This window comes from Mastigoproctus giganteus, chromosome 2, assembly GCF_048544385.1.
Source record: "Mastigoproctus giganteus isolate SK-2022 chromosome 2, ASM4854438v1, whole genome shotgun sequence".
Taxonomy (NCBI): domain Eukaryota; kingdom Metazoa; phylum Arthropoda; class Arachnida; order Uropygi; family Thelyphonidae; genus Mastigoproctus; species Mastigoproctus giganteus.
In genome coordinates this window covers 165,685,215-165,700,230 of record NC_143576.1, presented here as the reverse complement: position 1 = coordinate 165,700,230, position 15,016 = coordinate 165,685,215, and the positions used below count along the sequence as shown (strand labels likewise).

General features: G+C 38.4%; 1 protein-coding gene across 3 annotated transcripts in view; it reads left to right on the top strand.

Moving 5' to 3' along the window:
* bchs (WD repeat and FYVE domain containing 3 bchs) overlaps positions 1-15,016 on the top strand; it is a 1,877,108-nt gene that overhangs the window by 877,374 nt on the left and 984,718 nt on the right. For all 3 annotated transcript variants that reach the window (XM_090389621.1, XM_090389619.1, XM_090389620.1), the window contains exon 36: positions 3,197-3,403. In XM_090389621.1, the coding sequence (XP_090245747.1) occupies positions 3,197-3,403 (207 nt within the window). The remainder of the gene's footprint in view (positions 1-3,196; positions 3,404-15,016) is intronic.

The window sequence follows — 15,016 nt, the reverse complement described above, 5'->3', positions numbered from 1 at the left end:
GAAGAAATTAAAAATGGGCTGGAAGATAAAGGTGTCATAGTTGTGAGAAGGATTAAAGTAGTAATAATAGTGGCATGTGATCCATCAGCCAAAAGAAAAACGAAAAAAAATTACGAAACAATCCCCTCTAAATATTTGTCTAGTTCCTCCTTAAATTTATTTAACCTATCATCTTCCACAAGGATATTGGAAGTTTGTTCTAGCAATTAAACACCCGCTGGCTAAAGGCAAATTTCCACACATCTATTCTACATCTGTCCTTCCTCAATTTCAATTTATGTCCCCTTAGATTCATAATCTAAACAAGTGGAAGAATCCCATCAGATTTCAGCCTGCTCAACCCATTCAAGGCTTTATACACCTCAATCAGATCACCTCGCAGGTGCATAGTCTCCAGCTTCTGCAATTTGCAGAACTTAAGCCTCTCCTGGTAGGATCCCTTCATTTCCCTCACCAATCTTGTTGCCCTTCTCTGTACACGCTGAAGCAAATCTACATCCTTCCTAAAATTAGGCCTCCAGACCTGCATGCAGTACTCAAGGCGTGACCTGACCATTGCCTTATACAGAGGGATAATCACCTCCTTTTCCCATGCTAACAAAATTCCTGTATATCATTGACAACACTCCATGACCTGCCCTGGCAGCCTGTCTGCATTGCTCAGAAAACTTCATATCTGACTGCACAATTACTCCCAGGTCTTTTTCATTTTTTACCTCCTTAAGTGTAGTACCACAGAGTTGGTATGTTTCTCTCAGGTTACTTCTACCCATATGCAGTACTTTGCATTTGTCAAGGTTAAACTTCAGTTGCCACTTCTCATCCCATCTGCCCAAATTTTCTAGATCCTGTTGAAGTAACACACTACCATTACTGTCATTAACAACTCTGCCAACCTTTGTATCATCTGCAAACTTTGATACTAAGCCTGATATACCTTCATCAATATCATTGATAAATATACAAAACGGTGGACCCAACGCCGAATCCTGTGGTACTCCACTAATAACATTAGTCCACGAAGAGCAGCATCCATTGATTACCACCTCTGTCTTCTCCCACTCAACCATCCTTTTATCCATTGTAGCAACTTACTCTTAATACCATTCTGCTCCAATTTGTACAATAGTCTTCCATGCACAACAGTGTCAAAAGCTTTCCTGAAATCCAAGTATATGATATCAAAATTATTTTTTGCATCCAGTTCCTTTGTAACCACATCATAATAACCAATCAAATTTGTCAGACAAGACGTTCCCTTAACAAACCCATGCAGTGTCTTAATTATTGCTGCAGTCTTGTCTAAATGATCCTGCAATGCATCTTTAACCAGTGACTCCATTATTTTACCCGGAACCTAACTGGTCTGTAATTACTCATGTCACCCTTACATAGTAATGAATTGAGAAATTATAAAATTAAACAAGAATACAGTAACTACAATAGGACAAGACCCCACGATATTAACAATTTTGAAAAACTCCTCACAGAATGGGATACAGATCCCATTAACGTAAAAAGCATACATAACACCCTGTTTGCACTATAACACAGTAAGCTAAAAGCCCTAAACAAGTTATACCATAAGATTTCTATCAAATATATACATCTTAAACACACTGTAGTAAAAGTAAAGTGCAGACATTATCAACCCACTGCAGGATGAAAGCCTCCTCAACAATTCATGCTGAGGGAAATGGACCATAATCTGCCACGCTGGTCCAGTGCGGGTTGGCAGATCAACCGTATTCAGCAGTCAGGGGCTTGAACCCCGGTCTACTCAAAGAGTAGACCGCTGCAGGAGCGGGTGTGCGACTGCACTCCCGCTCCTGCCCACTCGGCTACGGAGGCCGTACTGTAGAAGGTAAAACACACTGTAGAAGGTATCATTAAATTCAGAATAGGTTTGGTATGCCCTGAAAATACAACCAAAGAGTATTTAATAAAATTTCTAAATCTGGTCTATGACTACGTTAATCTCAGAAATATCATGCATAAAACTAAAATATTCCTTCCAAAAATAATATCAGTATAGAAATCAGACATAGATATGAGACCCATAGGTTCAAAGGAAGATACAGGTAATTACAGACCTGTTAGTTTAACTTCTATTCCAGGGAAATTAATGGAGGCACTGGTTAAAGAAGCATTGCAGGATTATCTAGACAAGACTTCAGTTATAGCTTGGAAACAGCATGGGTTTGTTAAGGGGAAGTCTTGTCTGAGTAATTTGATTGGATACTATGATGTAGTCACAAAAGAACTGGATGCAGAGAATAACTTTGATATCATATATTTGGATCTTAGAAAGGCCTTTGATACTGTTGCACATGGAAGGCTGCTGTACAAATTGTAGAGCTGTTGGAACAAGTACAGAGAAGGGCAACAAGATTAGTGAGCAGAACAAAGGGTTGCTCTTACAAAGAAAGGCTTATGTTTTGCAAATTACAGTGTCTGGAGACTAGGCACCTGCGAGGGGATCTGATGGAGGTGTATAAAGCCTTGAATGGTTTGAGAATGCTCAATGCTGATGGGATTCTTCCTCTTGCTCAGAATAATCACCTGAGTGGGCATAAATTCAAATTGAAGAAAGATCGTTGATTGTACGATAGATGTGCAGAAGTTTGCCTTTAGCCAGCAGGTGGTTGATTGCTGGAACAAATTTACATCTGTCATTGTAGAAGTTGATAGCTTAAATAGATTCAGGGTAGAATTTGACAAACATTTGGAGCGAGGGGATGGGTGAAATAAGGGTTTTTTTTTTTTTTTTTTTTTTGGCCGATGCTATTTAAGCTTACTTTCTTGCATCATGTGCCCTTGCTAATGCTAACATATATTCAAAAAATTGCTGTCATTCCAAATTATTCACCAAGTAATTACCTAAAGTTAACCTAGCAAAACTGGTATAGAGATTATAGGAAGGGTATGTATAATACATTCCTCTAGTATGGCTATATGTTTGCTCAAAGCCCCTGAGGAAGTAGCAGATGTATGGCCACGAGGGAGAATGTTAATTTTCAATAATATTTGCTAATTTTTTCCAATTTCTCCCGTATCCTCTAATTCTCCAAATTGAATGCATTTCACAAATATTTGTAGGTTCAGGTCTAATCTCATTTTTTTTTTTTTTTTTAATTTTTTTTTGTAAAATTTCATCATTCAATTAGTAATAAATATGTTTAATTTTTCATTAAAGACTTCAGCTAGAGAAGAAAATTCTGCTGTTCAGGATTATCCTATGACTCTTTTGCAATTTCTCATGTATTTGTATCACAACCGGCCTGATTTTATGATACTTTGCATGACCACTGATGTTTTAGGTGCATTGGCTGCTACATTATTTCCCATCTCTTCAGGTTCAGAACACAACAGCGAGACTGCTTCACCTACATACGATTTTCAGGTAAGTCTGCTTGAGAGGTTTAACCCCTTCCCGGAACATTTTTTTCTGGAAAATGTGCCGTAACAGATCAACTTTTTTTATTTTTCATATTAAAGTATGCATCATGCGAATACTCATTGTATAGTTTTTGTATTTTTTATTAATTTTTTTTGTAGAAAATACATGGGAGTAATTAACGCATTTGGGCTATCCCGAGTTATCTCGCGTATGCCAAAAAATGTGCAAATTATACAGATTTTTTTAATAAATTAGCGATTGAGCTAAAAAAAAGGCACAGAAAAGGTCTTTATTACTCGTTATATGAATAAATTTAAAAAATCAAGTGGAATGCACAAGCAGTAATCGCGAACTAACTACATTCTAACACACGGCCGGCACAAGTGGACAGGCGAGGTAAGCGTTGCTTACAGGCGGCAGTTCAAGAGGGCGCCGAAATATTTTTCAATATTGTTTTTGTGAGTTATTTTCGTGGGTTCATTATTCTGCATTTAGGATGGAAAATTATATTTTGCTTACTGGCGGCACAGGAACGCACACTACTGTTCTGACATTGCTGTACAATATGAGTAAAACTAAACCCAGTCATTTGCTGCCAGCCATAAGAAAATCCTAAAAAACTCGGAATTTACCTGCCTAATGCAAAATTAGCCAGATATATGTCAGAGAAAATACGTTTCAGTCCTAAATTTGGAGGTATTATATCATGAGATGTTTCGTGATATTTCCAAATAACTTTTAAAACTAAAAACGAGATATCACTGAATAATCCATGAAGGGGTTAAAAGGTTTTACTCAATTTTTTTTTTACATTTACTTACAAAATGAAGGCAATTATTTTATATTTGTATTTAGTATACTTGTATTTTGTATAAACTCATAAATCTGGTAACATATGGATGTAACCCTTGCTGTAATTTTGAAATATAATACTTCATGATTTCATTCATAGTAGAGTGTGCACAGAAAATCAACAACTATAGAAAGAATATGAAGATTTTAATTTTCTTGACTGAAAGACAAATGGGAAATAATTAATTCTAATAACAGATTAAACAACACTGCACTGCATGTAAAGTTGTATAGGCATAAAAATGATTGAGTTTATTGAAATCATTTTTATGCCTATACAAAGGCATGGGAGATCGAAATTGAGAGTAGGAGTGTGCTATAGGCCCAATGACTCTGATGAGTATAATAAGAAACTGTACAGGGAAATAGAGTGGGCCAGTAAATCAGAGAGTCTTATAATGGGAGATTTTAATTTCCCAGATATTGACTGGAATTTGGGGGCTGGTCACTCACACACTAGCAGGGCTTTTGTGGATTTATTGGATGATTGTTTTCTACATCAGCATGTTCGGGAGGCAACTAGAGGGAGTAATACTCTTGATTTGATTATCAGCAGTGATTCTTCATGCATTAAGAATCTGCAGGTAAATGAACCACTAGGTGGCAGTGATCACAGTGTGCTGAAGTGGGATTTACTCAAAGAGGTAACTACCATTAGGGGTAAAGGGAAGGGTTATTGCTTCCGTAAAGGCAACTACGATGGACTGAGACAGTATTTAAATTCTATATAGTGGGTCCAACTGATGATGTTACCAACAGCAAATTCAAAATGGGAAGCATTCAAAGAATTAATCTTGGAAGCTACTAGGCTTTACATACCAACTAAGAAATATCGTTCAAGGTTTAGGCCAAAATGGATGTCAGATGAACTAATGAGGCATATGGCAGAGAAGAAAAAAGCATGGGATACTTACAAATTAACACATGACACAGAAGCCTATGATAGATACAAGTTGATATGCAACCAAGTTACAAAGGAGGTTAGGCAGGCGAAGGCAGATTACGAGAAATCCTTGGCAAGGGATGCAAAGAAAAACAGCAAAGATTTCTTTACTTATGTAAACTCTAGAAGGTAGGGGATGAATCAGATTGGTCCACTTGATATTGATGGGTCAACTGTTGATGATCCTGCTCAGGTAGCTAACAAACTAAATGAATATTTTGCATCGACATTCACACATGAGGAGTTATTCGGTGAGGGGAATGCCAGAGGTGTATTAACTCTAGCAGTAAGCTACAGAATTTTGAAATAACCGGGAGTAAAGCGGAGGAGAAACTGTTGAAGATAAACACAAGAAAGGCACCCGGGGTGGATGGGATCTATCCAGTTATATTAAAGGAGGCAGCAAAGGAAGTAAGCACACCCTTAGCCATAATTATGAGAGCTTCCTTGGACTCAGGGGAGGTACCCATAGACTGGAGATGTGCAAATGTGACCCCAATTCACAAAGGAGGATCAAAAGCTGACACAAGCAATTATAGACCTGTGAGTTTAACTTCTGTTCCAGGAAAATTAATGGAGGCACTGGTTAAAGAAGCACTGCAGGATCATTTTACACAAGACCAGTTATAGCTCGGACACAGCATGGTTTTGTTAAGGGGAAGTCTTGCCTGACCAATTTGATTGGATATTATGATGCAGTCACAAAAGAACTGGATGCAGGGAATAGCTTTGATATTATATACTTGGATCTTAGAAAGGCTTTTGATACTGTTGCACATGGAAGACTGCTACACAAATTGGAGCAGTGTGACATTGGAGGCAAATTGCTGCTATGGATAAAGGGGTGGTTGAGACAACTACCCCTTTATCCATAGCAGTGTCCAAATGGACACTGCTATGGACACTGCTATGCCTTTATCCACGATGAGCAGTGTCCAAATGGACACTGCTCATCGTGGACTAATGTTATTAGTGGAGTCCCTCAGGGCTCAGTGTTGGGTCCATTATTGTTTTCTGTATTTATAAATGATATTGATGATGGTATATCAAGCTTAATGTCCAAGTTTGCAGACGATACAAAGGTTGGCAGGGTTGTCAAGGACACTACTGACACTATGCTGCTGCAACAGGATCTGGAAAGGTTGAGCAGATGGGCTGAGAGGTGGCAAATGAAGTTTAACATTGACAAATGTAAAGTACTACACATGGAAACAGCAACCCCAGAGCAACGTATCAACTCTGTGGTACTACACTGACAGTGGTAGAGAATGAAAGGGACTTGGGGGTGGTTGTGCAGGCAGATATGAAGTTCTCTGAGCAGTGCAGACGGGCTGCAAGAGTAGCTCATGGAGTATTGTCAATGATATACAGGAATTTTTCAAGCAGGGATAAGGAGGTGATTATTCCCTTGTATAAGGCAATGGTCAGGCCACACCTGGAGTACTGTATACAGGTCTGGAGGCCTCATTTGAAGAAGGATGTAGAGTTGCTGGAACGAGTACAGAGAAGGGCAACAAGATTAGTGAATGGAACAAAGGGGTGCTCTTACGAAGAAAGGCTTAAGTTTTGCGAATTACAGTGTCTGGAGACTAGGCACCAGCGAGGTGATCTGATAGAGGTGTATAAAGCCTTGAATGGTTTGAGCATGCTCAATGCTGATGGGATTTTTCCTCTAGCTCAGAATAATCACCTGAGAGGGCATAAATTGAAATTGAGGAAAGACAGATGTAGGATAGACGTGCAGAAATTTGCGTTTAGCCAGCGGGTGGTGTTTTTTTTTTTTTTTTTTTATGAGAACCCCAAACACGAAAGGTATCACAACCTATAGTACTTAGTACCGTGCATGGGTTGAAGGAGAGGTATGGGGAGAGGGGGATGCCGGAAAGTTTGCTCTAGAGACTAAACATGGGCTTCACCACTTCAAGCCTCCAATAAGCAAAGTGGTGGTATTTCACCGGTTGGTTGGTGGAACAGACTTCCATCCCTTGTAGTGGTGGTTGATAGCCTAAATAAGTTTAAGGCTCAGCTGGACAGGTATTTTGAACGAACAGAGGGGTGAAGTGGAAGTGGGTGTTTTTTTTTTGGCTGACGCTGCATAAGCTTGCTTTCTTGCATCAAATGCCTCTACTAATGCTAATGCTAAAATAAGGTAGGAAAAAGCTTCACAGAAAACATTCCAATAACCGTTCCATTTAAATGCCAGTTTTGACAACATTTTGAGATCCTTGTGGTTATTTTTGTCAAGTCTAGATGAAGAAATTTCAGTTGATCACGAGAACCGTTATAAGAAATGCTGCACTATTTTGAAATTAAATTTTATGAAGAAACTTGAGCATCTTCTTCAAGTTCTGTGCCCTCGGGCAGGTTAAGGTCACCATTGACCACAGTGATGACCTTAACCTGCATACTTCTCTATCTTATGTTTTCCTTTTACTTCCTGCATAATTTTCTCTTTCCATCCCATCCATCATTCTCATTCTCCTTTGCATAATTTTCTCTTTCCATCCAATCCATCATTCCCATTCTCTTTCTCCCAACAGTTCTCTTCCCCTCAGTCACTTTCCACAACATGCTTTCTCATCTCAGTACATGTCCTATAAAGTTCTTTTGTCTTCTTACTTCTTTTTCCTAACGTTCTCTCTTCCCCTACTTTCCTCAAAACCTCCTCACCCTGTCCACCCATTTCACCCTTTCCATTCTCCTACACACCCACATCTCAAAAGCTTCTTGCTGTCTAATCTCTCTTCCAAGTGTCCATGTCTCTGAGTCATATAGTACAACAATCCTTATTAATGTCTTCGCTATTTGCTTCCTCAGTTCCTTCTTGAAATTTATTCTCAATAGTTCTTTTCTATGACTAAGTGCCTCTTTGTCCATTGCAATTCTTATTTTTAATTCCTCCAGGCTTTTTACATTATCTGTCATTATGCTTTTCAAGTATCTGTACCTTTCTACCTGTTCCAAAATTATTCCATCTAACATTACATTGATTCTCCTTCTTGGCCACTTTGAAATTAACATTACCTTGGTTTTCTTTCTATTAATCTTCATGTTATACTCCTTTACTTTTGCTGTTCAAGATATCTAAGGAACTCTGTAATTCTTCCTCATTATTAGCAATCAATACCTGATGATCTATAAATCTTATTGTCCTTCCTCCTACTTTTACACTTCCTTTCTGCTCTTCTTTGTACTCTTTCATTAAAGCTTCTGCATATAAATGAAAAAGCAAAGGAGACATGGAACATCCTTGCAAACCTCAGCTGTCTGTTCTGTCCCATGTTAAGTTCCCTAATTAGTTTCAGATCTATTTTATCTAGGCCAATCTTCCGTAGGACTTCCATCAGCTTAACCCAATTCACTCTGTCAAAAGCCTTTTCAAGATCAACAAAACAGATTGCCAGATATTTTCCTATTTCCGTGCTTCTTTCTGCTAGTGTTTTTATTATTCCTATTGCTTCTCACATCCTTCTCTGAACACGATCTGATCTTATTCTATGCTTTTGCTTTAATTCATTCTGACAGAATTTCTAGTAATATTTTTGAGGATTGGGAAATTAAACTGATTATCCTATAGTCAATACAATTTGTTGCATTTTTCTTTTCTAATGGGTTAATTATGGATTTTAGAAAGTCTTTAGGTTAACTTCCACATTCATAGATTTTCCCTCAAAACCTGAACAATTCTTTCTTTGCCTCTTCTCCAAGTACTTTTATAATCTTTGCTGGTATCTCATCCAGTCCAGCTGCCCCTTTTTATTTTTCCCTATTTCTAATGAGACCACTGCCTTTTCAAATTCTTCTCTGATTAGTTTTGGTCCTAAGGTCCCCGCTTCATCTTCTGCTATCACAGGCCAGACATTTTGTTTATTTGTTTTATCATATAACTCTTCTATATATTCCTTCCATTTTCTCCTTATGTGTTATTTAGCATTAGCATTAGTAGAGGCATATGATGCAAGAAAGCAAGCTTATGTAGCATCAGCCAAAAAATAAATAAATAAAATAAAAATTAAAAAAAAAACCACTTCCATTTCATCCCTCCATTCGTTTCAAATACCTGTCTAGCTGAGCCTTAAATTAATTTAGGCTATCAACTTCCACAACAAGGGATGGAAGTCTGTTCCATCAACCAACTACCAGCAGGCTAAAGGCAAATTTCTAAAGTATTATTAGAGGCATATGATGCAAGAAAGCAAGCTTATGCAGTATCAGCCAAAAAATAAAATAAAATTAAAAAAAAAAAAACACTCCCATTTCACCCCTCCGTTCGTTCGAAATACCTGTCCAGCTTAGCCTTAAATTTATTTAAGCTATCAACTTCCACAACAAGGGATGGAAGTCTGTTCCACCAACCAACTACCCACTGGCTAAAGGCAAATTTCTGCACATCTATCCCACATCTGTCTTTCCTCAATTTGAATTTATGCCCTCTCAGGTGATTAGTCTGAGCAGGAGGAAGAATCACATCGACATTGAGCCTGGTCAAACCATTCAAGGCTTTATAAACCTCTATCAGATCACTTCACCAGTGCCTAGTCTCCAGACACTGTAATTTGCAAAACTTAGGGTTTTCTTCTTAAGAGCATCCCTTTGTTCCATTCACTAATCTTGTTGCCCTTCTCTGTACTCATTCCAGCAGCTCTACATCCTTCTTGAAATGAGGCCTCTAGACTTGTATACAGTACTCAAGGTGTGGCCTGACCATTGCCTTATATAAGGGAATAATCACCTCCTTATCCCTGCTAGAAAAATTCCTGCATATCATTGACAAAACACCATGAGCTACTCTTGCAGCCCATCTGCACTGCTAAGAGAACTTCATATCTGCCTGCACAAATACCCCCAGGTCCTTTTCATTCTCTACCACTGTCAGTGTAGTACCACAGAGTTGATACGTTGCTCTGGGGTTACTGTTTCCCAAAGGTAGTACTTTACATTTGTCAATGTTAAACTTCATTTGCTACCCCTCAGCCCATCTGCTCAACCTTTCCAGATCCTGTTGCAGCAGTATAGCGCCAGTAGTGTCCTTAACAACCCTGCCAACCTTTGTATCGTCTGCAAACTTGGACATTAACCTTGATATACCATCATCAGTATCATTTATAAATACAGAAAACAACAGTGGACTCAACACTGAACCCTGAGGAACTCCACTAATAACATTAGTCCACGATGAGCAGTGTCCATTGATTACCACTCTCTGTCTTCTCCCCCTCATCCATCCCTTTATCCATACAGCAGTTTGCCTCCAATGCCACATTGCTCCAATTTGTGCAGTAGTCTTCCATGTGCAACAGTATCAAAAGCCTTTCTAAGATCCAAATATATAATATAAAAGTTATTCCCTGCATCCAGTTCTTTTGTGACTGCATCATAGTATCCAATCAAATTGGTCAGGCAAAACTTTCCCTTAAAACCATGCTATGTCCGAGCTATAACTGAAGTCTTGTCTAGATAATCCTGCATTGCTTCTTTAAACAGTGCCTCCATTAATTTTCCTGGAACAGAAGTTAAACTAGCAGGTCTATACTTACTTGTGTCAGCCTTTGATCCTCCTTTGTGAATGGGGTCACATTTACACATCTCCAGTCTATGGGTACCTCCCCTGAGTCCAAAGAAGCTCTCATAAGTAAGGGTTTGCTTACTTCCTTTGCTGCCTCCTTTAATATAACTGGATAGATCCCATCCACCTCGGTTGCCTTTTTTATGTGTATCCTCAACAATTTCTCCTCCACTTTCCTCTCAGTTATTACAAAATCATCTAGATCACTGCCAGAGTTTAACTCACCTATGGCATTCCCCTCCCTGAATAGCTCCTCATGGGTGAATGTAGATGCAAAATACTCATTTAGTTTGTTAGCAACCTGAGCAGGATCATTAACAGTTGAACCATCAATATCCAGTGGACCAATCTGATTCATCCCTTTCCTTCTAGAGTTTACATAAGTAAAGAACTCTTTTCTGTTTTTCTTTGCACCTTTGCCAAGGATTTCTCATAATCTGCCTTTGCCTGCCTAATCTCCTTTGTAACTTGGTTACTGATCAACTTGTATCTATCATAGGCTTCTGTGTCACGTGTTAATTTGTATGTATCCCATGCATTTTTCTTCTCTGCCATATGTCTCATTAGTTTATCTGACATCCATTTAGGCCTAAACCTTGAACAATATTTCTTAGTTGGTATGTAAAGCCTAGTAGCTTCCAAGATAAGTTCTTTGAATGCTTCCCATTTTGAATTTGCCGTTGGTAACATCATCAGTTGGTCCCACTGTATAGAATTTAAATACTGTCTCAGTCCATCGTAGTTGCCTTTACGAAAGCAATAACCCTTCCCTTTACCCCAGTGGTAGTTACCTCTTTGAGTAAATCCCACTTCAGCACACTGTAATCACTGCCACCTAGTGGTTCATTTATCTGCAGATTCTTAATGCATGAAGAATCACTACTGATAATCAGATCAAGAGTATTACTCCCTCTAGTTGCCTCCCGAACATGCTGGTGTAGAAAACAATCATCCAATAAATCCACAAAAGCCTTGCTAGTGTGTGAGTGACCAGCCCCCGAATTCCAGTCAATATCTGGGAAATTAAAATCCCCCATTATAAGACTCTCTGATTTACTGGCCCACTCTATTTCCCTGTACAGTTTCTTATTATACTCATCAGAGTCATTAGGCCTATTGCACACTCCTACTCTCAATTTTGATCTCCCAATGCTTATGTCACACCAAACTGACTCGACACTGCACTGTCCAGCGATGTCCACTGGCTTCACTTCCTTGGATTTTATGTATTTCTTAACTAATAGCATAACGCCTCCTGCCTTCCTATCCTGTCTATCCTTTCTGTAGACATTGTACTACCCAAATTCCAGTTCTGCATTCCTTATATCTGTGTGACACCACGTCTCTGAAATCCCAACAATATCTGCCTTTGTTGTTTTGAGCAATACCTCAAATTTATCAAATTTATTTACTAAACTCCTAGCATTGGTGTATGCGCAAGTATACATGCACCTGTTCTTTTTCTTAGCTACCCTAACACAACCCATGTGTTTACTTGTACCCCAGTGATTCCCAGCAGTCTCTGAAATATCCTGCATCTTATTTTCCAGGCTGTTGCTCATTCCAATAGAAGCAGTGCAAGAATCACTTTCACCTCTGCCAGTGGCTACTGTTAATCTATTAGTCCTTGTATCCCCCCAATCTAGCAGTTTTCCGGCCCACCTAACACTGCCTCGATAGCATCAGCAAACATTCTTGCACCCTTTCTATTTAAGTGTATCCCATCCCTGTTTCTATTTAAGTGTATCCCATCTCATCATCATCTGGTCCATAAAGATTTTAAAAACAACATTTTGGAATTCAAAAGTACATCACCAAGGGTGTCAAGGCTAATACTCAAGATTTCTAAGAGGTACAAGCTAAAGATTATAATGATTTATGCACCAACATCGAGCCATGATGATGAAGAGGTTGAAGAAATGTACACTGAAATTGAGAGTCTTCTAGATGAGCAGAAAACCCACTACACTATTATTATGGGGGACTTCAATGCTAAGGTTGGTAAAAGGCAAAACAGCGCAGAAAGAGGAACTATAGGAAATTTTGGAATTGGTGAAAGAAATAAAAGAGGTGAAAGACTTGTGGAATTTGCAGAATCTCAAGGAATGTCAGTAATGAACACTTTTTTCAAGAAAAGGGTGAACAGAAAGTGGACATGGAAGAGTCCAAATGGATTAACAACTAATGAAATCGACTTCATCCTCACTAACAGAACATATATTGTGACTGATGTTACCGTCCTGAATAAGGTAAATGTTGGAAGTGTTCACAGAATGGTAAGATGTACACTTGATATAGATGTAGGAAAGGAAAGGAAAAAACTGACTCGAGTAAATAATACAAAGGTCTTTGAGGTAACAGAAGAGGAGAAAAAGCAGTATGTACTGGAACTTAAGAACAAGTATGAGCTTCTGCAGACTGCTGAGGACCAAGATATCGATGAGGAATATTACAACTTTTTGAAAGTGATAAAGCCCAAGAAACCTATAGGGAAACAGAAATCCAAAGAAGAAAAAAAAAAAAAAAAAAAAAAATTAGTCAAGAAACACTTGTCATGATGAACCAAAGACGACAAATGAAGAGCAAGAAAAACACTGACAGGGAGAAAATTGAGTATACTGAGTTATGCAAATCCATTAGAAAGAGACTCAGAGAGGACATAAGAAGATTTAACACAAGAAAAGTAGAACAAGCATTAAGGGAAAACAAAGGATTTAAATCAGCAGCCATGAGCAGTAATACAGAAAGACAAATGATACTGAAACTGAAGAATAGCGATGGTGTACTTATAAACAACAGAGAAGGCATAATTCAAATAGCAGAAGACTACTATAGAGAATTATACAAGGAGCGAGGGAATGATACCAGCAGTGGGGAAGATGGATTGCAAAGTAGCAACACATACGACATACCCGATATTCTTCCTGATGAGGTAGAACATGCATTGAAGAAAATGAAGAATCGGAAAGCCCCGGGGGAAGATGAAGTTATTGTAGAGTTGTTAAAATTGGGAGGAAGAGACATAACACAAAAACTGGCAAGGCTCTTCACAAAGTGCATTAGAAAAGGTGTGGTGCCTAAGCAGTGGAATAATGCAATCATAGTTTTGCTGCATAAGAAAGGAGATAAATCAGAAATTGGAAATTATAGACCAATTAGCTTGTTATCCCATATCTACAAGTTGTTCACAAGGGTCATTACTAACAGATTAGAAAGAATACTTGATGAGAATCAACTGAAAGAGCAAGCTGGCTTTAGGACAGAATTCTCAACTATGGATCACCTTCACGTAATATCACAGCTAATGGAGAAAGCAAATGAATATAAAACACCATTATGCCTGGCATTTGTGGATTATGAAAAGGCATTTGACTCCATACAGCCTAAGGCAATGTTTCGGGCACTGTAAAGACAAGGCATAGATACTCCATATATTATGATTTTGAAGAAAATATATGAGAGTGCTACATCCTTTATTAGACTAGACAAAGACAGTAGCAAATTTAAAATCGAGAAAGGAGTTCGACAAGGAGACACAATATCTCCTAAGCTGTTTACTGCTGCCCTTGAGGAAGCTTTCAGAAGATTAGACTGGTCGCAGAAAGGAGTCAATGTGAACGGAGAGTACCTAAACCATTTACGATTTGCAGATGACATTGTGGTCATAAGCCACGATCCCAAAGAACTAGAGGAAAATCTTAATCAGTTATGCACAGTTAGTAAGGATTTTGGACTAAAGATGAATATGGCTAAAACAAAAGTAATGATGAACAAGTATGCCACGGAAAGGGAAATAATGATTGAAGGAGTAGTAATTGAAAAGGTCGAGTCATATACTTATCTGGGACAAGTTATTAGCTGTAATAATGATAAATGGCTGGAAGTCAAGAGAAGAATAAATTTTGGATGGATAGCATTCAGGAAATATAGTCACATACTGAAGAGCAATATCCCAGTTTGTCTGAAACGTAAAATAATGAATCAATGTATACTCCCCACCATGACTTATGGAAGTGAAACTTGGGCACTCACCAAAAGAATGGAAGAGAAGCTAAGAACTACACAGCGAAGAATGGAACGAATTATATTGGGAATCAGACTGTTAGATAAGAAGAGAAACACGTGGATTAGGCAGCAAACTCAAGTAAAGGACATTCTTATCAAAACTAAAGAACTAAAATGGTCTTGGGCAGGACACATAGCTCGAAGACATGATGACAGATGGACTAAGACAATAACAGAATGGTACCCAAGA